At 43.8% G+C, this 24,013-nt stretch overlaps 1 protein-coding gene across 1 annotated transcript in view; it reads left to right on the plus strand.

Moving 5' to 3' along the window:
• The window catches only part of VEGFD (vascular endothelial growth factor D), a 40,957-nt gene that overhangs the window by 7,179 nt on the left and 9,765 nt on the right, over positions 1-24,013 (plus strand). The window contains exons 2-4 of the mRNA XM_014573467.3: positions 17,296-17,506; positions 20,566-20,756; positions 23,189-23,337. Coding sequence (XP_014428953.1) covers positions 17,296-17,506; positions 20,566-20,756; positions 23,189-23,337 — 551 coding nt within the window. The remainder of the gene's footprint in view (positions 1-17,295; positions 17,507-20,565; positions 20,757-23,188; positions 23,338-24,013) is intronic.

The following is a 24,013-nucleotide window of genomic DNA, read 5'->3' on the forward strand; positions in this document are numbered from 1 at the left end:
AGACCTCTCTTAACATGACACACTATGTAGGGTAATCAAACACAGGCTGGCAAATGCTTTCAATCAATCAGCTACTTGAAATGAAGACAGCAACTAATTAAACATGGACATCAATCATGGCCCACAACTGGAACTCTATAAAACTGGCAGGAAGAGCAATTGGAATACATCCCCAAACAATAATGGGGTCACCATTCTGCTGGTTGGTGATCATAGTGGGGGAAAAAAACTAAGCAAATAACTAAACAACCATTTACTTATTAATGGTTTTTCTCTGCATCTCTTTCTTATGCCTTGTCCACATGAAAGATTTGCTTCAGCTGTACCACCAGTTATAAGTGTTGTTGCACTGGAGCAAACCAAATGCTCCAGGTGAGCAGTAAGAGGCATTCTGCTCCCAGGAGACAGGATACCTCTCAGAATTCATGTGCACACATGAAAGCACATACAATACTACATCTTCCATATGGTGCCCCTCACTCCTCTTGCTCTATGCCTGTCCATTTGGTGCTACCATGGATCTTGCCCCATCCCCTTAGGGGAACTGTGCACTCTCCTGAGTGCACGGATTGCAATTTTGCTTAGTTCTTACACACACTGTGCAGGGGCAGGACAGAAGGAGAAAGGTCCTTGCCACATTTCCCCCCATGTAAACGCCAGGCAGAATTTGGACTTTCACAGTGACTGTGCGGAATAGACATGCTGTTCTGTGTAAATAGATAGCAGAGCAAATAAATACAGCATACTGGTTTGCTCATGTTCAGATTACTCAGCTTCTTGAACTACATCTATGTGCCTACTCTTCCCCTTCCCACCAAAAATATGATTTCTAGTGTATGGCTTCTGTCTCCTTAGCTGGAGATACAATGCCATCTAGGTCCTTGGGATCTAAACAGAACTGCATCAGGCACTAAGCTGGAGGCATGCTATGCAACGGATGACATTTTGCAAGACCAAATGAGCATCACATCAAGGCTTGGAAAGAGAGATTTCCAGGGATGTTTTTTCAGGTGGCTGTAGCTTAGCCGTATGTATTTTCCTAGGAGTAGGATTGAAATACAGCAGTTTTGATGCTGTGCCTGAGAACACTCCTGCAGCACCACTGATTGCAACAGCGCTGTTTGCATGGAACTTAAGGGTTAAGTTTGACTCCTGTTCAAGCACAAGAAGTTTTCATCCTGCTGGTGCCCTCTTTGTAGTGCTTCCAGTGGAAAGTGAGGCGCACAATTGGGCATGCCTATAATGGGGTGTGGTCACAGAAGTCCACTTCAGATTGTTCACCAGTGTACAGATCACACCACTGATGCCTGCCATCTTGCTCTCAGAGGCTCCCCACCATCCTGTCCTGCTGGGCCAGATCCTCTGGTCTTCCCTAGACAAGGCACAGATTTGGGGTTACCGCCCCCCTGCAGAACAACACAGACACTGAACCAGTTTGGCTCTGGGAGTTGCAGTTTTAAGGCACAGCACCCAGGAAACCAATCCCCAAAAGCGATCAAAGCATCAAATAAATCCTTCTTACTCTGAATAAAAGTTTTACATTGGGAGAGCTCATAAGGTAAAGCCCGCTTTATCACTGAGAGAGATATGCACAGTGGTTGTTCCCCCCAGGTAACAATTATTTACACTGAACCTGATAATAAACAAAAGTGTTTTTATTAAGTGGTTGCTACTTAAAACAGATAGATCAAAGTTACTCAATTAAAATGAATAGAAGAAGCATAGCTAATTCTAATCCACTAAGAAACCTGTTACGTGCAAATTCTTACCCTAAACAGTTGTTTTTATGTCAGGTAAAAGCTTCAAATTAAAGTCAGAATCATTTACTTTGATTTCAGCTGGCCTATGAAACTGCCATAGGGACTTCTGTGACTGTAGCTGTCACAATGATGTTTCATTTGAATTAGGAACATAAGTCAGAAGCCTTTTCCTTTGGATACTTGACTCAACTGCTAGGGAAATATGACTTGCGAAAAATTACAATTCCAAGAAATTGTAGGCATGTGGGCGAGGTAACATAAGTTCATTCAGCGATGGCAATTGCTCTGCATTATACAGTGACATTTAGAAATCCTGCTTCTTTGATTGGTTCCAAACCACTTTTAAAACAATGCAGGTCAGAACTGGATACTGACAGACGTGCAAAAAAGAAAAAAAAAAAGCTCCACTGCATTGAAATAATATTTGCAATTTATATTGAAAATTCATATTCTCTATCTCAATTCTCCATCTATAGGACAGTCCGGACTCATTGTCCAACCCCTGAGCCTTTCAAATAAGGGTCAGTTGCCAAACTAAAACAGCAGCTCCCTGAAAATAGTCATATACCTTTGTAACAAAATATTTCTGGTCATGTGTGTCCTGTCACAGTATTGAACTAGCTCCTAATATTTGGTATGATGCAATATTACTATAGTAGACTTCCGATAATCCGGCATCTTTGGGACCCAGGCGGTGCCGGATTATCAAATATGCTGGATTATCAGGAGATACTTCGGCGGGCGGGCTGTGACGGGTCGGGGGGAGGAAGGGGGTTGGTAGGGAACGGCACGGCGAGGGGCAAACCCTCCGGCGTTTTGCAGGAAGGCGGGGGAAACCCCGCGCAGCTACCGGCAACAGGCCAGCTGGGGCTGCAAGCGGCAGCGGCAGACTTGGGGAAGCGGCGGGGCAGAGCACTGCGGGAGCAACCCAGCAGCACCCCAGCTGCTCTGCCCACTGCTTCCCTAAGTCCACCGCTCGTCAATTTCAGCCGCGGTGGACTTGGGGAAGCGGTGGGACAGAGCAGCTGGGGTGCTGCTGGGTTGGTCCCACAGGGCTTCCCCCCGCCTCCCTGCAAAATGGTGGAAGGTTCGCCCCTTGCCGTGCCGTTCCCTGCCAACCCCACCTCCTGGCCGGCCACAGTGTGGGTCCCAGCAGATCTGTCACAGGTGTATAATCCCCTTCCCCTCTCCTTTCTTTGCCTTTCCCAGCCCATGAGCATGCATGAGGCTCACAGGAGCTCCAATTGTCTGGTTGGCTGGAGCACTTCCGGGTTCCAGTTGGTGCCGGACTATCAGGAGTGCCGGACCACTGAGTGCCGGACAATTGGAATTTTACTGTAATTAGTATCCAGAGCTGAATTCTGTACTGTTCCAACCCCATTGCCAGTTTGGAAAGAAAAGATTATTGCATCTCAGAAAAGTACAGGTGAATATGGCATTTATACAAATGATGGTCTGAAGACTATACTGCATGGTTTAATAAGAGCTACAAAGCAGATGGTACCATTTGGCTCATACTGACTTAGACAATCCAGTGCATTTGTGATGGAATTCACTGCTGTTGAATTTTGCATGGAGAAGCTTGTGTGTGTGATAAATGGGTAAGGAATCCACTACCTCAACTATTGTGGGTGAGTGAACTGTGATGGGGCAGGCCCCATTGCGCTTAGCCTGGATTCTTTCCTCTTCCTGCCTCTCCAGCTGCCTTTCTTGCTTCTCCTCCCCAGTCTTCCCCTTCCCACTGAGCTTGTGAGCTGCTTCCCACATCAATGGTTTTCCATCCAGGTTCCTTAGGAGTTTCCCCTTCAGTATTTTCTGGCTGCAGCACCATTGGCAGCCTCCCAGCACTACTCCTGTTCCTACCACTCCATAGCCCCACAAGGATCTGGATTGAATGCTTAGAAAAGGGAGCACTAGACAGCACACATGTGTTAAAGACAATAATAATTCATATGATAACATGGGCCCAAATTGGGCACTAACCATGGACAGAAGGAATGTAGCTGGTCTCTTGCCTATTCTGTTACAGTCCCTGCGCTATCCTGAAAACCACTAAAAGGGTGAAGAATTGCTGGAGCACCAATCCATGTCTGGCACATGCTACTTTTCTTTTGGAATGGTCCCTGCAGCCATTGGGGTGATGGTCAAGAATCTCCCCAAGATGGCAGGCCTTCCTGGGGGGAGAGATTGAGGCTGTCCTATGGATCCTTTGCACTAATCTAGCTAGAGTATGGAACAGCCCTGCTCTGCTACATCAGGCCCACTCTTGTGAATTTCAGATTTAATTGGGGGACTGCTATCTCTGTGGTTAGCATCAGAATGGTGTGTGGTTTGTGTTTTCATGGCCGACACTGCGTTTCAGTAAGAAAACTATGAGATCTGTATTAGAGCTTTGTGAAATGTTGCTTACAAACTCCTAACTCAGTCACAGTTCGTTGAGAGCTTGCTATCATTTATAAACCTTGCAACCTGATAGTGAGAAGTGGTGTTGTTTAAAGGGAGAGCAAATTGATTCTCTAAACCCTTTCCCACTCCTTTCCACAAACATGCACCTATCTCCCCGCCTTTTACTGTAAGAGCTACTACTGGCTAAAAGGGTGTGATTTATTTGTGAGATTCCTTTTGATAAAATATTAGGAACACTTAACTAAAGCAAGTGTGACAAAAAAATTGAATTAACCTGAGTTTATTATGGCTTACATTAAAATCTGATGAAAATCTCCAGGGTTTGGGTGTGGGTTGTTTTGTTTTTTGTTTCCTTTGAGTTTTGGGGTGCATTCAAATCAAAGGCTCAGAGTGAATCAATGCATGTTAATTTGCATATGTCTGAGGGCTTTCATAGCATAAGCCTGCTGTTAAACTGCAAGAAGTCCGATCTGCATTTTCTGTGGCTATACAAATGATGCAATTCCACTGGACCAAGTCAATCAAAATATAGAACAGCTGCTTCCTTGAAATCACACTATAACTAATACAATTTTGCTATGAAAACCCATCACGTTCAGTTAAGCCAATGGCCATTTTATAACCATTTTGTAGCCATGAATGCTCAGATTAAGAAGCAGAAGACTAATTAAACCTCCTACTTCAAGGAGTGAGTTACTAGGATATGGGAAATAAGAAGGAACTTCTCCTAATGGATGGGATTGCACAGTTGTAACATGATAATCATGTTTCCCTGTCTCTGAATTGAGTATTGGTCCAAGAATGTGCTGCCAAGGATTTAATGAAGAACTCCCTGAAATGTTCACTCTCTGACAGTGATACATGTGACATTCCCTGGGCAAAATACTCCCCTTAACACAAATCCATCAATCTCAACCTCCCTTGCACAAAGTCCTGACAAAACCTGATGAATTTTACATATTTTCTACTTCATGGAATCCATCCTCCCCCCTCTTCCCCCAAATCAATACAACCTTCCAACCCTAGCATTAGGCCCAGTACCTTGCAACCCACTATGCTCTGTTGCACTCCCTCACAGCATGCTGGGGGAAAGGCGGGTGCAGACATGTTGTGCTGCAGCTTTTACAGCAGTGGTGACAGCTAAGTTGTCCTGTTCTCTGAGAAGGGGCTGGATGGGTATGGAGAGGAGTTACATTCTGTGGACAGGGTGTGGTCAGTTGGAGAAAATGATCCTCTTTACTTCTTGATGCAGGCAGGTGTCCAATGCATGTGGGAAACCTCCCCTACATGTTGTGGTGAGTAGCAGATGAATCTCACCAACGCTAGTGTGTGGAAGAACAGAGCTCCAGCTCCCTCTCAGTATGAGCTCTTCAAACTTTGGTTGACAGCTGGGCAGGCAGGCACTAATGACGCAAGAGTTGGACTGCAGCAGCTTGGCCACTCTTCATTTCCTCATGCATTGCTGGAGCAGCTGTCTTAGAACTACAGGGACTACACAGTAAATTGCCTGTGTGGAGCTAGAACTACAGAGGGGAGATGCAAAAGATCATTGCTATACAGAGTGTACTCAGAGAATGCTGAATACTTTACCAAATGAAGTCAGTTTTATCATTTTGGAGCATGTTGGGAAACAATTGCTGCTATCAGCCCAGGGATATACTCCAAACATCACTGACACATTTTACATAACCAGCGTATAGATGGGGGGGGGGGGGGGGGATCTTTAAGTCACCTCCAACTTCCTGTGGCAGAATTGAGCCCAGCTGCATATTCTTGTCAATCCTCGTACTCCAATTGTGCACAACCGGTTCAAATTTTCAAGGTTATCTTTGCAAGGGAAAAAGCTATCGACCGTCTTTTAAAACATTAAAAGGACTCCAAAACTGGTTCTGTCAATAAGTGGCTCCAGTTCTACACTATATGGGCTCTACACTATATACTACACTATAGTTCTACACTGTATGGATCCTGCTGTAATGATGACAACAAACGATGTGGTCTAAATTTTATGGAAATCCCAATACAACAACGGGATCACTTACACTTTTTCTAAAGCGTTGAGACAATTTTCCTTTCCCCTGGCAAGAGAGGTGAGTAGCAATGTTCAAATAACCTAAGCCCAGAATAGGGAGTCAGTGAGTAGTTTCACAAGTGGTTTGATAGAAGACTGACATGCCACAGCAAATGATCCAAGTGGGCACAGATTTACAATACAGTCTGTAGTTTGTGACTAGTGTGCACAGTTACATTGTGCATTGTCTCTCATCTTGGCAGGGCTGTAAAAGATGACAGCATCTGCTATGCAAAGTTCAGAAATGGTTCAATACAGACTATTGTTTCCATGGTAGGTTGGAGCGTGGGAGTTCTCCTGTGGGGTTGGCAATCAGATGTATGTTTGGGACATTAGCATTATCCCAGAACTCTTTCCAGTGTGCCTCAGAATGTAATGAGGATACTGTAAGAGCTTTACCCCGATCCCTAAACACTCTTGCAAGATTTCAGATGTGTCTTTGGAAGGTTCTGGGCGTAATCCTGGATCTCTAAATGATTTGTTTATGATCACACTGGTAATTAGCAACATTGAAATCTTACAAGAGTGTTTAGGGATCGGGCTAAAGCTCTTACAGTATCCTCATCAACCAGGAACATTGAAATGGCTTGTTTCATTCTGAAATGAAACGTTTGGACTTTTCATTCTAAAATAAAAAAAAATTACACTTTGGAATTTCCCACACTGATATTTTTAAACACAAAAACATTTTTAAAAATGCAAAATCAAAAGAAAATATTTCAGTTAATGGAAAACAAACACTTTTTTGACGCGTTTCACCAAAAATATTTCACTCTGGCACAACCTGAAACAAATTCAATTTTTTACATTTTTTCAGTTTAGCCACTGACCTGAAACATTGGTTATTTGCACAATCGCACAGAAGATCTCTGGCTCTAGTAACCCAGGGATACTAAGTATCCACAGTTCCAGTGGAGGCTGATGGGCAATACCAATGCTCCATGTCCCTGAAGACTGGGCCCATAATGGCTATTGATTAATAGGTATAATTCTTAGATATAGGTGAAGGAATGGCTATGAACAGAAACTAAGTTACTTTCATATACACCACACAAAGACCTGCGGTACCCAAGTAACTGGCCATTTCAGTGTTGTGGTGATTCATTCGCACATTATTTTAAAGTCTAGATCAGCTGTAATTCTGAGTATAGCATTCAAGCAGTACTGGAAGCTACTCGACAGATAACTTCTAACTAGAAAAATTGGGAATATTTCGTCTCACCACTTTCCACATGACTTCTCGTGAATTTAACTGTATTCCTACTTTACCCTGGTGAAGAAATTCATATCCAATTTTTTTGTCCCTTTTCAAAAGTCAGCTGTAATGTTCCAAACTGTCCAGATGCCCATGCTACATTGTGAGAAGCACTGTCCCAGGATAAACTGATTAATGTTACACAGAGATTTAATTCAAGCTTATTTTAAAATACATGTAACATGGTATTAACAAGAGCTCCACTCTGTGGTATGCAGAATCTTTTCTTGCGGAGGTATAACAGTTGGCTTCTCTTTATAGCATAACCACTGAGAAACTATATCAATGCTCCATAAAACAGTGCAATATTATTATCCTCTTTCTTGGCCTGAGACATAGGCATGATAGCTTAGCTTTCTATGGGTACGTCTACACTATAGCACTAATTCGAACTAACTTAGTTCGAATTAGTTAATTCGAACTAAGCTAATTCGAACTAACGCATCTAGAACTAAAAACTAGTTCGAATTAGCGTTTTGCTAATTCGAACTAGCATGTCCACATTAAGTGGACCCTGAACTGGGCTTATGGATGGCCGGAAGCAGTGCCGGCAGGGCATCACAGGAGGACTTAGAGCGTGGAGATGCTGTCTCAGGCTAGCCGAGGGCTGCGCTTAAAGGGACCCGACCCCCACCCCGGACAGACAGTTCTCAGGGGTGCCCCGCTTGCAAACCAGTCCTGGCTTGGAGTGCCTGGAGTGCCCACACTGGGCACATCACAGCACTCGGCCATCAGATCTTGGAAGAGGGGGCAATTGAGGGGCTGCAGGAGAGCTTCCACCCCCAGAAGCCCGCAGAGCCAGCCCAGTCCTCCCCATCGGGGGCTCGTACCCCATTCCTCCCTCACCTCCTTCCACTTACCCTTCCCTAGCCCCTTTTCTTGATGTGCAAAATAAAGGACAATTGTGTTCAAAAATGGAATCTGTCTTTATTGAACAAAACTGGGGGAGACTGGGAAAAGGAGGTGGGAGAGGGGAAGAGAGAGGGTGGGAGAGGGGAGGGCAACTAAAATGATCAGGGGTTGGGAACAGGTCCCATATGAAGAGAGGCTAAAGAGACTGGAACTTTTCAGCTTAGAAAAGAGGAGACGGAGGGGGGACAGGATAGAGGTCTCTAAAAGCAGGACGTGGGTGGAGAGGGTGCATACATAAAAGTTCTTCATTAGTTCCCATAAAGAAGGACTAGAGGACACCAAAGGAAAGGAATGGGTAGCAGGCTTCAAACTAGTAACAGAAAGTTCTTCTTCACAAAGCAAAGAGTCAACCTGTGGAACTCCTTGCTGCAGGAGGCTGTGAAGGCTAGAACTAGAACAGAATTTAAAGGGACGTGAGATCAAGTCATGGAGGTTGGGTCCATGGAGTGCTATTAGCCAGGGGGTAGGAGTGGTGTCCCTGGCCAAGGTTTGTGGAAGGCTGGAGAGGGATGGCACGAGAAATATGGCTTGGTCACTGTCTTTGGTCCATCCCCTCCAGGGTCCCTAGGGTTGGCCGCTGTCGGCAGACAGGCTACTGGGCTAGATGGACCTTTGGTCTGACCCAGGACGGCCATTGTAAGCTCAGGGCTCAGGGTCGGGGGTCTCAGTGGACCCCCTTGATTTTCATGCACACCTGCTCCTGGGTGGCCAGGCTGGCAGCTCTCCTGCCCTAGACGGCCACTTTCCTGTGCCTAGTGCGGAGATCGTGGACGAGGTCCATGATGTCCGCACTAGCCCAGGTGGGTGCCCACTTCTTGCGGTCCCAGGCAAGCTCCCGGGAGCCGCCAGCCTGGTCCCGGGACGAGGGGGAGGGCTGGGGGGCATCGGGTGGCTGGCTCGAGCCGTGCCAGGTGCAGGGTCTGATGTCTGGGTGCTGGCAGGCTTGCACCTGGCACAGGCACCGTAGCCAGCCCGTGCCCCTTTAAGGGGTCCGGGGACGGGAGGGGGGCAATAGAGTTTCCCTGGTGTTGGCCAGAGTGGCCACCAGGGAAACCTGGGGAGAGCTAGCCTCCCACTAGTTCAAATTAAGGGGCTACACATCCCTTAATTCAAACTAGCTAGTTCGAACTAGGCTTAATCCTCGTAAAATGAGGTTTTCCTAGTTCGAACTAAGCGCTCCGCTAGTTCGAATTAAGTTCGAACTAGCGGAGCGCTAGTGTAGCGCCTATGAAAGTTTGTTCAAACTAACATCCGTTAGTTCGAACTAACTCTGTAGTGTAGACATACCCTATTGCTATTTATATAGTGCTCATTAGAACAGCACCCAATTCCCTGATTCTGGAAAGCATGGGAATAGTTGCTTATGTGTGAAGATGGTGTGGGTAGAACTTCAGGGAGATGATTTTATCAGTTAAATAAGCTTTTTGTGGGACCTTTTTTGCATTTGAACATATTTGACTATATATGGTAAAGGTAAAAGAGGGAGCATCATCAAATTAATCAAAATGCAACCTTAGTTTTATCATGTTTTCTGTCATTCTGCACTGGATATGCTTCCCAATAGATACATTTCCTTAAGTGAAGAGGCTGACTGTTGCAGTCATTGAAAAAAGTGGCTTTTGATTTGAAGATATACTAGGTTTTTTACATATCCTCACATAAATTTAAGACCTGAGTATATCTTTCTTTTTTTATTACTTTGCCCATGCATGCAAAATTCCTGCATGAGATACTGAATGGTCCAAACAAATCAAAAGTGCAAAGTCCTTCTGTAACAGGCCAGCAGTTTATTAGTCTTAAGCACCCCACTTTCTCAGCAGATGTTTATGTTGCTGGGAAAGTGTTAGGTGGGTTCTGCTGATTTCGGGTATGTCTACACTGCAGAGGTTTTTTTGGAAAAAAGGATGTTTTTCTGAAAAAACTTCCCTTATGTCCACACTGCAATCGCCTTCTTCTGAAAGAAAATTGAATGAACAGAAGGATTTTTCTGATATTGATAAACCTCTTTCTATGAGGAAGAAGCCTTTTTCCGAAAGAGCTCTTTCAGAAAAAGGCATGTGTGGACGGGGAACAGGGAGTTCTTTCGAAAGAAGAGGAAAGAGGAAAAAGCACAGGTGCCATGGTAATCACAGCTTAAATACGAGATAGTGTCCATTCAGTGTGGACACAATCTTTCAAAAAATCAAATCACTTTTTCAATGCGCTTTTGCTGTGTAGATATGCTCTCTTTTGGAAGAAGTTTTTTCGGAAGTTCTCTTCCGGAAAAGCTTCTTTCGAAAGAAGGCTGCAGTCTACACATAGCCTTAGTCATGTAGACAGTCCTGTGGGAAGTTAAGCTGTAGATTGAGAGCTGAGCAGTCCTTGGGAAGGAATCATAGGCTTACACAAGGAAGAAGGTGTTACTGATATTTATTTCATGTGGTTGATTGTTTTGTCACTAAAGTCCAATCTCAGGACAAGCCTGCGTTTGTACTTTATAGATGTACTGCATGGTCTGTGGACTAATTCCTCATCTGGAGCTATGCCTAATTCATACGTGATGAAGACCTAGCCTTGCATTTGTAAATCAAGTTGGAAAGACCTTTGTTCACACTATCTCCTTTTACATTCTGGTGTTACTTATTTCAGGGGGTTTTATGATTCTGCATACATCTCAAATTATTAGAAAGAAGATAGACGTTAGACCTTTATGGCTTCTTCTGAAAATACAAATGTCATAATTATCTAAACATCCCAAAGTTGATTTGAGGAATCATTTCTTGATGTCTTGTGAAATTGTTCGTAGTCCAGTGCAGGAAAACAGATTTTCCTCTTGTTTTTGAAGGATAGCTTTGGAAAATGTGAGAGCTCAGTGTTATGAAAAAACATACAACTTGACACAAGTACAAATATGACTATTACCTTCTGGTATGGAATTTATTCTTACAGTTCAAAAAATAGTATTAAAAATAATGGTAAACCAAAGGATCTGGAATCAGTTATGGAAACATAAGACTTTTGTTTGATATTTGTTATTGATATCTTGCTGCAGAACCTCTGAATGCAGGCCATAATGTTTGTGTTTTATCATTTGTAGTGTGTGTTTTTTGGTATAGGAACACTGCAAAACTTAATAGATTTTACCATGAAACAGCTTGAAATGTGATTTTGTTCTCTTTGGGGTCATGTGTATGAGTCTATCATGATTAGGTTCTCCCCAAATCACTGGAGATGGTAAGCTTTTTGAGGGATGGATAGTGTTTTCATTAGCTGTGTGTACAGAGCCTAGCACAATGGGACAACAGTCCATGAGTAGGTACTGTCACAATACAAATAATAACAACAAAGGAAATGACAGATATTCCCACATCCTTCTGGACTGACTTTAAGAAAAGGGGATGGCAGTGAATGAGAGACCCCACAGCACCAAAATCCTCCGGCCTGATCAAACCACCAGAGATTGACCATAGGTAGGTCTGATCAGACCCCCACCAGACTAATGCCAACAGCAGAGCCTTGGTAGAAGAAGTGCCTGACACAGAACTAGAAAACACAGTGTGCATCAGAGCAGTGTGAGATGGAAGGGGCCGACCAGAGGGGCTTGCAGAGCTGATTGATATGAAAGAAGATCAAGATGGGGTGTCTGGGACAGACTAGGCTATGGACCTGTGGAAGAAGCTATGTCTGGAACATGAAAAGAATGCAAAAGGGATGGTATCAGGGCAGCGAGAGGTGAGAGGGAGGTGTTCTTTCAATATTGCAAGTCAGAGATAGCAGAGAAAATGCAGAGGGGAGCTCCCCTCCTTTCCCAAGCATTTGGAACTTGATCCTATGTCAGTGACAAAGCTCCCATTGACCTCAATGGTGCAGGATCAGCCTCTTGATAATCAGCACTCTTTACAGCGCTCCCCTTCCCCCCCACACACCTTTGTCTGTGCAGTGAGTGCTGCCCTTCTCTTTCAAGGGAAGCTGTGGTGCAGGGAAGAAAAGACATTTGAACATCAAGCAGGAGGTAGACTTGGGAATTCTACCACACCTATCTTCTGGGCAGCTTTTCCATATTTTTTCGTGTCTAAAAATGGCATAGCTGCACCGTTTGAAGATAAGGCCTTGCAGCCTGTGTGTGTGTGTAATATGTGTTGTGTGTTGTAGATTTGTAGCCATGAGCAGGCAGGCTCTCGTCCTCTTGTGCATGTTTTAGAACACCAGGCAACCATATGACACTTAACATGTAATATTACTTGAAAGTATTTGAGTTTTTGTATTTCTCTGGATGGTGTCATTTTAGAACAATTTCTTTGACTATATATGTATGTACTTGGACCATCTTAGTATCAAACAATATTCATTTCTTCTCTGCTGCAAGGAACAGTGCACAATCCTGTAAAATCTCTTGTACCTCAGAATTCACAGGACTCTGGATAATCAAGAGGATTGCTGCATTTTTCGCATTGTTTCTTTTTAAAAGTTTTTATTTCTGAATGCTCTTAAATTATGAATAGCAATGTATATACTAAGGGCGTGTTTAGACTACAGGGTTTTGTCGACAAAAATGGACTTTTGTCAACAAAACTATACCTGCATCTACACCACCGCCGAGTTCTGTCGACATAAGGTTGACAGAACTCGGCAGTTTTGTTGATGACGGTAAACCTCATTCTACGAGGAATAATGCCTTTTATTGACAGAGTTCTGTGGACAGAAGGCGTTATTGCATCTACACTATCCTTTGCGTCTACACTCTCATATCGACAAAGTGGCTTGCTTTGTCGACAAAACTGGATGCAGTCTAGACACTCTTTGTTGACAGAAGCTTTGTCGACAGTATCTGTCGACAAAGTCTTTGTCGACAAAAGCCTGCAGTCTAGACGTACCCTGTGTCACCTGACTGGAAATAAGAGAAACAATTTTTATTACAATAGCCCTTCCAAAAGTACTAAGATGGCCACATTACAATCCCTTCAATTAACATACTAATTTTTCTGGCTCTTATTCCACTTGCTTCAGAGGGGGGACCTCGCTCAGAAAACATGCCCAATCTCCAAAGAATCTAGACAGCTGGATTTTTGTTAGGACTGTGGTTCCCTTTCATTTAAGTCTGGTTTTAAAGCCCCAGACACATTTGATTGGGTTGGAATGTTTTATTGCAATAATAAAGGACATCATGGTGGCATTTGATGGTGTTTGCCATGCTATTCGGTTTTATTGTGCTTGACCTACTTATTTGCTAACTGCTTCATTATTGGTACTACACTCTTAGCATGTGTGGGATTGAGTAGACATTTTGAAAATGGAAAAACAGACACAATGCTTAGAATTAATCATTTATTACAAATTATTTCCTCAGCTTTTCTTTCAGCTTTCCTAGATCACGAGGTCTAGAATGGCACTGCAATTCAGTATTCATGATAATGATTCAGGTTTATGATTTGGGGCCAGGTTTCCAGAAGGGTTAAAAAACACTTTTGAGGCTTCACTCAATGCAAACTACATCAAAAATCATTTCACTAATCAGTGAAACATGGCAGCCCACTGACCAGAGTACAGAGTAGTCTGTCTATTTCAGAAGGCATCTGTCTGTGAATCCATTTGTTCAAGCTCTCCTCCTAAACTGTAAGAGCTAGGACCATCACATTTGGTATGCAGCTTCTCCTATCTTAAAGCAAGGTCAGGGTTGGTTGTGCCAGGACAACCAGAAGCCCTGGGAAAAGGATTGTTTTCCATAACATGCAAAGGGAGGGACTGCTATTCAGAGGGATGCAATGTGAGAGTGGCCACTGGGGGCAGCCACACCACCAAAGGAGTGGCCAGCAGGGATGGGGCTCCCATCTTGTCTCCAAGCACTCTGGGTAAGTAGCACCTTTCCCCTTAGCCGCAGCACCGGGTGGGGGGGGGGGGGAAAGACCCCTGGTGGCTGGGGGAGAGGGTTTGGGAGAAAGAAATCACCCCTGGCAGGTGGGGGATGGGTTGGAGGAGAGAAAATAACCCTGATGGCTGGGGAGAACTGGAAGGAAAGAACACACCCCTGGCAAGCCAGAGGGGCCAAGGGGGAGAGAAATCACCCCTGGTGGCAGGGAGAGGGCCTGGGTAGAGGGAAAATGCCCCTGTTGGCTCGAGGATTTGGGGAGAAAGAAAACACCCTTGGGGATGAGGCAGGGCTGGGAAGAGAGAAAATGCCCCTCCCAGCCATTGTGGGGGGCTGGGCAGACAGAAAACATCCCTAGCGGCTGGGGTTGGGAACTGGGGGGAGAGAAAAGGCTCATGGCAGATGGGGCCTCCCTGCCCCGAGCTCCTCCTTACCCCGCAACCCTCACTCTCGCACCTACCCTCCTGCACTCCCCCTGTCATCCCCACGGCTCTGCCCTGACTCTCCCACCCCCCACACTACCGGCCCCCTGCCCTGGAGGACCCAGGCAATGCCAGATAAGTCTGCTAGTGCTACATATAGGCTTAGGATAAGAGTGAATAATTTATTTCAAGTAAACTAAGACGGGAATTTTAGGTAGTCGGAAAGTAATTATCCCAAAACAAAGTTGGCCAGAACATCCGAACTAACATCTGTACTCTTGAAAATAAATAAATAAAATTAAAATGCCACAGATGTTTTGATAATTAACACCATATGTAGTCAGTCTGTTGTTTTACTGCTTTCCTCTCACATCATGGGGTTCCCTTGACTGTATATGGAGCACTGGCTTAGTAGTGATACAAATCTTGGACTACTTACTACCTGCTCAATTTTATATACAGGCAGTCCCCGGGTTACGTACAAGATAGGGACTGTAGGTTTGTTCTTAAGTTGAATCTGTATGTAAGTCGGAACTGGCGTCCAGATTCAGCCGCTGCTGAAACTGATCAGTTTCAACAGCGGCTGAATCTGGACGCCAGTTCTGACTTACATACAGATTCAACTTAAGAACCCCAGGCATCCCCAAGTCAGCTGCTGCTGAAACTGATCAGCGGCTGATTCCAGGAAGCCCGGGGCAGGGGCTTCCTGTAGTCAGCCACTGGTCAGTTTCAGCGGCGGCTGACTTGGGGACGCCTGGGGCAGAGCAGCTGGAGTGCTGCTGGGTTGGTCCAGTAGCGCCGCCGCTCCTCGGCGCTACTGGACCAACCCAGCAGCACCCAAGCTGCTCTGCCCCAGGCGTCCTGATTCAACCGCTGCTGAAACTGACCAGCAGTGGCTGAATCAGGACGTCTGGGGTAGAGCAGCTGGGGTGCTGCCCGGTTGGTCCAGTAGCGCCCAGAGCGGCGCTACGGGACCAACTGGCAGCGCCCCAGCTGCTGTACCACAGGTGTCCGGAGCAAAGCCGCGGAGCACGGGGGCAGCGGGACAGCCCAGACGCGCCGTGGCTATCCTGTTGCCCTCGGGCTCCATGGCTTTGCTCTGCTTTGCTCCCCGTCCCCCTGGTCTGCAGACCAGGGGGACGGGGAGCAAAGCGGCGGAACACGTAGGCAGCGGACAGCAACCTGGGATTTTCTTAATAGTCTTTTACCTATAAGAATTTAAATTTTACTGATGAGAAGTCATGAGAGATGATCCTCGGAGGGCAACACTTCCTCATGTGGCAAATTTTTTTACCATGTGTGTCTTCACAGCACAGTACACATGTGTGCACACACTCAGAGAAATCTTGCATGCAACTAGTAAAGGATGCCCACAATTTAAATGTTAAAATCATAGCTGTAAATTCACTTGTGAACAGTACTCTTCGTGATCACAGGAGCTTTGATTGAGTAAGGTCTGCAGGATATGGCCAATAATTATTACTGAAAAAACAGGTAAGATTGTTGTGAACTCTCCACCTGGCTCTCAGCACTGTGCCTACCCTGGGTGATTGTTCAAAACTCCTCCCCCTCCTGCGGTTCCTCTTCACCAAACCATGAACCTCAGATGAAGCTTTCTCCTGAGTTTGGTTTGTTCCTAAGATTTCTTCTGGCAGAGCCTCCCTCCCCTTTCTCCCTGTCTATAGCCTTATCCGTAATTTCCTAGTTCTTCAAAGACATATTAACCCTTTACTCCACATTAATTAGAGCAGGGGTTCTCAAACTTCCCTGCAGCACAACTCCCTTATGGCAACAAAAATAAATACATGAACCAGAAGAGGAGACTGAATCCTGAGCCACCTAAGCCCTAGTGCCCTGGATGAAGGGCATAAAGCTAAAGCCCAACGTGTCCTGTAACTTGAGCCCAGCTACACAGGACTGAAGCTCTCAAGCTGTGGCTTTGGTGTGGGACCCTACCAAATGTAAGCCAACCTTGGTGATCCCATTAAAATGGAGTTGCAACCAGTGTTCCCTCTAATTTTTTTCATCCAGGGGTAGAATAAATTTTGTTATGTGCAGCAAGGAAAGTGCAAATGTGCACCACTAATAGAAACACACACTACTGACTTTGGGTGGTTGTGAGTGCTCTGCCATTCAGCTGGGCAGCACTGGAATCTCTCCTGCACAGCCGCCTATGCGCTCAGCTTACAGGGAACATTGGTTGCAACTCACTTTGGGTTCCTGATTCACAGTTTGAGAACCCCTGGCATTAGAGCTACTCAGATTCATTTGTTCTGTTGAGTCAGCAGAAACAGCTCTGTAAATAGGCACTAATCTTTACATCAGACTGAGTCAGCAGAACCCCCCTGCATTTCTAGGTAATGTTCTAGAACATGGCTCCCCATAATGTATTAATATTGACACCAAGCACCAAGCTGAATTGGGCCTTCATGGTACTGTTCTGCCTTGGGAGTGGTAGAGATATAACATTCCAGCAAGCTTTGTGACTCGGGCAAGTACAATGATTCCTGGAGCTGCCTCACTCTAAGTAAAGTGTTGGGTTTTTTTAAAATGTTGTTCTTATATTCTGTACTCTGTATACATTGCGAGCGTAGTGCCCTTCTGATGTTTCACTTTTCTTGTAGAGAGCATCTCTGTCAGCTTTGGAACGGTCAGAACAGCTGATAAGGAACGCTGCCAGTCTGGAAGAGCTACTTCGAATCACTCACTCCGAGGATTGGAAGCTGTGGAAATGCAGACTGAAGCTCAAAAGCCTCTCCCATTTAGATTCCCGGTCTGCGTCTCATCGCTCCACCAGATTTGCTGCTGCTTTCTATGACATTGAGACACTGAGAGGTAGGTGTGCGGTTGTGCATGACTCATCCACTTCATCTTCAGGATCAGTGAGCGAATGTGCAAGTAGGAGTTAAATAAATAGGCATGCTTAGAATAGACCAGCCTCAGTGGGAAATTGGTGAACAAGGAAAGCGACATCATATGAAGGAATGTGTTAGGCGACAGCCTGCATACATCTCCCTAGTTTATGGTCAGAGTTGGTTTAGTGCTCTCTGATCACAATTCAAAGAAAAGATATATGAAATAATGGATTTGCCAGTCAACAAAACAAGAGCAGTAAACATGTAGGAATGGCTTGGAAAGGCTGGCTGAGGGGACTGCCAACAGCAAAATGCTAAGTCCTGGAATTTGCCTGCAGGCAAAAACAAATGAACTTGACAGAAAATGTTGGAATTACTGCTTTTATGAGCTGTGTTCTGATATAAAACACCTCAACAGCAGAGAGGTTGTCACCACTTTTTATGGGTGGAAGCTACCTAGCAAGGGAATACCTCCTTGATCTTCTTTAGTGAAAATTCCTTCCTGCTGCTGAGTATGTGAGCAAGACCCATCAGCCAAGCACCAGAGTGAGAGAATTCTGAGCATCAATCCACCTCATCTGGTGTCCTATCCTCCTCTGTAGCAATATCTGAGACAAAAACAAAACAGAATTTGTTAGGGATAAAATATCCTTTCCTGAGCACTGGAATGACTGGCTGATGTTCTGAAGCATGAGAGTGAAGAAAACAAAACATAAACCAGAGACCCCCTCGGGACTACCATAAACAGTCCTGTGCTACCAAAACAACCCTGCCATACAATTCCACTCAGATTTTTTAAGCCCAGTCTTAACACTAACTAGTTTGTTTGTTGCCCCCACAATTCCTATCGGGAAGCCATTCTAGAACCTCTTTCCTCTGGTGACTAGGTACTTTCTTCTGATTTCTAACCAGAATGTATTCCTGACCTGTAGATACTCATTTGTTCTTGTGCCAACATTTTTCTTTAGCTTAAATAGCTCTTTTTCCTTCCTGGTATTTACCACCTTGACATACTTAAAAATGGTGTTCCCACCACTTGCAGAATTTATTTTTAAGACAACAAAATCCTAGTGCATCATTGTTTGAAAATGCCCAGAGGAGATCCATGGAATTTATCTATGCATCTTTAAGAATTATGCCTAGCAGCATAATTAGCTGTCATGAGCCAGCCATTGTATTGCACAAATTTCTAGTATGAGTTGCTAGATTTTTCTATAGAAAACTTGAAATACACCTTTTACATTTCTCTTTTAGTGAGATAGCAACATTGCAGAAAATATGCAGCCCTCCCATTTGTCCACACAATAATACAATTGATGAGTTCAGAGAGGGGCACTGGTGCAGTGTATGGCAACAGGCTTTTATCAACACTTAAAAGTAATATAACTTCTTAGCTAATAAAATTAGAAGAACAGTACCCTTTCAACAAAAAAGTGGCAAGTGTAAACAGATAAATCAATAGCTTACAGATGTCCTTTACGTATGCCCTCTGGAGGGGCTGTTAGCTTTCTTTTCCCTTTCCCTTTAAACATCTAACTTCAGGTATCATGCTGCCAAATATCCTAACCAGGATCCAAATGAGAAAATCATTTAAATTCAAATTATAATTGAAATGTAAGGTAAAAAAATCCAGTTAGGTTTTCTTCCCCATCTTCTAAGGCAGAATTATTTATAGGCCAACTCTATTAATGTTGTACTATGCCCTTTATCATCACAGAATCTGACAGAGCACCTACAAAAATCATACATATTAACTTATATTTTTCTTCCGCTTTCCTAGTCATCAGAAATTGATCTCTGTGTATGGTATGTATTTTACTTTAATGTAGTGGCATTTTATGAAGGCTAGGTCCAAATCATAGGCCAAGTCTATGGTAGACCTAATACGTCAGCTTAATGTAATGTAAAATATGTAGCTGGAGTCAGCTTACTTTAAGTCAAGCTTGGTGCCTTTCCCACTGTGGGAGGCCAATGGGAGCAAACACCTTCATCGGCTTCCCTTACTTCTTGTGACTGTGAGGAGTATGGACACCGGATGGAACTTCCCTCAGTGTTCAATTTATGGGTCTATACTAGACCCACTAAATCAAATGCCAGAACGTCGATCTCTGGTGCAGTGAGTGAAGATGTGCCCATAGGTGATCATCATTTCTTGTCTCTCTTTACTGGTTTGCAAAACTACCAGGGCAAATTCAAGGTTTCGGTCTTCATCTCCATCCTGGGCAATAATGGTGTCCCTGAAAAAAACAATTTCCTTTGGAGCAAATAGAACTCCCTACCGTATGTGGTGGAGGTGGCACTTTCTTGGCAACTGACCCATGGATATGGAATGCATGCATCAGAATGCTCACAGACCTCAGTGCTTACCGAAAAAATGTAAAATCTACTTCCATGACCAATCTCCCTACAACTCTACCTCGGTTTTTAAAAAGTGATTAATAGTGGGAGAGTATGTGTGCTTGAAGAGTATTTCTGTTATGCAAGTGTCATCTTGAATGCTTAGTTTGGAGAGCACATTGTTTTTTTACTTCAACAGAAAGCCTGAAGTGACATTCCGATCTCAAGACACTGGTATTAAATGGAGTACCTCTCTCAAATCTAGGGCTGTTCCTCCAGTTTTACACTGCTGTAATCAAAATCAAAATCCATGCCCCAAAGTCCTAATTAAACAATGGCAAATAAATGCCAGAGCCATCTCAGAGCCAAGATATTCAGAAATAACTGGTGATTTTGGGTGCGATTTGAGACATCTTGATAGGACCTGATCTGAAGAAAGTGCTAAGCACCTCCTTCTGTAAATGAGGTTCCTTTCAAGTGACTCAAGATGGGTATCCAAAAATAGAGGCACACAAATTCATTGATCAGTTGTTAATGTCTTTGTTTTTCAGTGAGATCCTGTCCCTACTGACGTCAATGGGTCGTTTGCCATTAACTTCAGTGGGACCAGGATTCTACCTCAGCTCTGATTGCATCTTTTTTAATTGAATGCAGTTTTTGTTATTTTTTCAATATTGTTCATAATGTTTGTATTTTCTGCAGTCATAGATGAAGAATGGCAAAAAACTCAGTGCGTGCCAAGGGAGACCTGCGTGGAAGTGGCCAAAGAGCTGGGCACAACCACCAACAAGTTCTTTAAGCCTCCCTGTGTGAATGTGTTCAGATGTGGAGGCTGCTGCAATGAGGAGAGCCTGGGCTGTATGAACACAAGCACAACTTACGTTTCAAAAACGGTAATTGAAACAATTTGCCTTCCTTCTGGCCTGTCACTGGCTCTGAAACAAAAAAGTGATGGAAGGGGACGCTGGATCTCTAAATGCTGATTATGGAGTTAATCTCTGCAGTAAGGATGATAAAATACATATGTATTTACACAGAGTGAATAAGGCCTGGTGAATGATGATTTAGGCCCATTTTATATTTGCTTTACAAGCATACATGATGGAACATGGTGTGCAGCAGTGGAGAATGAGGTCATGTAAATGCACTATGGTCTCATGTAGTATTAATGAGTTTTAAATTCTTCTTTATTCTATAGTTATTGAGATTTATTGATGCTAGCAGCTCATAGAGACTACCAGCAACACTGACCTAAGGAATTCTTTAGGAAATTCGGATGTGTAATGCCTCACAGATAAGTTCTAAATTTTGAAAATTGACAAAACTAAAGTGACTAGTGATTTTAGGTGTCTCGCTATTGGAGTGCCCTGCTTCACATACATTAAAGGAACTGTAGCTGCTCTTTGAAAACTCAGGTGCCATCAGCACAAATGCCTTAAGTTGTCAAACACGGTCCCACAGCTGCTTAATGAGCCCTGCCCAGGGGCTCATGGCTGCTGCACATAGAGAAACTCGCTGCTGAAGACAGAGCAGCAAGTCTCCTCTAGCTGGTTGGGACATGTCCCCTCCCTGTCAGTTGGGAGAGGCAGGCTGCCCTGTCCTCAGCAAGGAGCTGTTGCTGTAGCTGAGGCATAAGTGCCCCTCCCCCAGCCAGGCAGCTCTATACGCGGAGCCTTGAGCCCCTGGTTGGGTGGGACTCATTAAGCAACTGTGGGGCCTTGCTGTCACACAGCTTAGAAGGAACCTTGCAAATTGCTTTTGAATAATGCAAGCTTCAATCAATAGACGCACACTCCTAAGAAGCAACAAGGCAGCAAATAACCTGCATTTTGCAGGCAGCACTATTATTTTACATTTGTTCAAGCTTTATGCCTTTATAGGGCAATATTAAATGCTAGCGATGAAAAGTTTTGCATTGGTACAAAATTCATGGACAGTTGTTTAGAGAGAAAATTAAACTATTCCTGGAACAAGCATTCTAAAAGCAGTGGGCCTGATCCACCTCTGTGTTATTCCAGTTGTGCATGAGTGTAATTCCATTGATTTCAATGACATTGTGCTGGAATAAAACCGCAGTGAAAGCAATGTGAACCAGGCCCAATAACCACTATTCTGATGTTTATTAATCAACCCCGTTTCACATCACTAAGGGCATGTCTACGCTAGGAAATTATTTTGAAATAATAACTCCTGAAATAACTATATTGAAATAGCATGTCCACACTACAGGGAAGCCTTAAAATTGGTCCGAAGTAGGATCCCCTAATATGGATGTGCTACCTCAACTTACAGCCCCAGAAAGCACTGGGGAATAATTACTTTGAATGACTCTGGGGAGTAGTTATTTTGAAATAGCAGCAGGGGAGCATTCTCACTACCGTTATTTTGAAATAACTATTTCAAAAGAAGCATTACTCCTCATGGAAAACTGGAGTTATTATTTCAAAATAACCAATCCCTTATTTCAAAATAGTGGTCTTTCTAGTATGGATGCTCCACTTGTTATTTTGAAATAAGGGGAGTTATTTCAAAATAATTCCCTAGTGTAGAGCAGGGCTAGGAAAGCACTCTTAAGTGCTGTTGTATGTATACCACTGATGTCTGACCAGCTCAGAAGTCTGGGTCAGGTTAGAAATCATTTATTTATTCATGTTGTTATTCTTGGTGCAGTAGTTCATTAGTTTGTTAAAAAAATAAAGTTTGTTCAATTCTGCAGAATGTAACATTCCTTTAACTTCCTTCAAAAGAGCTATTTTCAAAAGTTTGGGGTACATTCTGTTCCCACATACAACTTTGTAAAGCCAGAGTCCTTCTACTAAAATCAATGGAGTTATGCCAGACTTACATCAGTGCTGCTGAGAATAGAATTTTCCCCTGTGCTCTTTATTTCTTTGCAGAAAAATTGTAGGCTTCATGGTGAAACATTCACTGGAAATTGTAGGCATTCATAGTGAAACAAACATTCACTGGAGACAGAGAAGATAAATGAAATCTCTATTAAGTGACTGAGGTTACATTGCTAATGTATGTGAAGACGAGTTGAGGTTTTTAAGCCTCATTCAGAAAACATACCAGTGATTGCTCAGTAAATGATCTTTACAATGTACTATTTTGTTAGCCTGGGTCGATTATGCTGACCAGTTCCTAGCTCGGAGGGCATTGCTTAATTTTCCCTTTGGATTAATTTAAATTAGAACTGCAGTGACTATCAGCAGAAAAGAGGCAGGGTGAGGAGAAAAAGCAGTGGGCGCGAAGCATTTAAACAATTTTAAAGAATAATGCTGTTCAGTTTCTATTATACAACTATCTCATGTCATTCTTCTAGCTCTTTGAGATTTCAGTTCCTTTGACAAGTGTACCAGAGCCAGTGCCAGTCAAAATTGCCAACCACACAGGTTGTAGATGCTTATCAACTGCTCAGCATCACCAATATGCCATCATACGAAGATCTGTCCAATACCCAGAGGAGGATGGGTAAGGCTTTCTGTTGGAACAAAATACTACAGAGGAAGCTCTTTTGTTTTAAATTATTCACTACTGGTTTTCTTCCATCAACTTTCCCACCAGTTTCCAAACATCAGAGGTATTCTTTAGACTGATAAAGCCAATCTCAAATCCATTGTAAACAAGTCACAGAGGGGTAGCCATGTTAGTTTGTAACTTTAAAAACAATGAGTAGTCCTGTGGCACCTTACATACTAACAAATATATATAGAGAATCATGAGCTTTTGTGGGCAAAACCCACTTACTGAGATGAGATGAGCTTTGTTAGTTTCTAAGGATGTGTCTAAATTACACCCCTCTGCCAACAGAGGGATGTAGATTAGGCACATCACTATTGCAAATGAAGCGGGGATTTAAATATCCTGTGCTTCATTTGAATAAAAATGGCCACCGCTTTTTGCTGACGCGGCACTTTGAAGGCAAAAAGCGGCAGTCTAGACAGGGATCGGTCGACAAGGGAAGCCTTTTCCGACCGATCCTGTAAACCTCGTTGCACCAATAAGGGATCGGTCGGAAAAGGCTTTCCTTGTCGACCGATCCCAGTCTAGACTGCCGCTTTTTGCCTTCAGAGTGCCGTGTCAGCAAAAAGCAGGGGATATTTTTATTCAAATGAAGCGAGGGATATTTAAATCCCCGCTTCATTTG

The sequence above is a fragment of the Pelodiscus sinensis genome, chromosome 1, assembly GCF_049634645.1.
Source record: "Pelodiscus sinensis isolate JC-2024 chromosome 1, ASM4963464v1, whole genome shotgun sequence".
In the NCBI taxonomy this organism is placed as follows: domain Eukaryota; kingdom Metazoa; phylum Chordata; order Testudines; family Trionychidae; genus Pelodiscus; species Pelodiscus sinensis.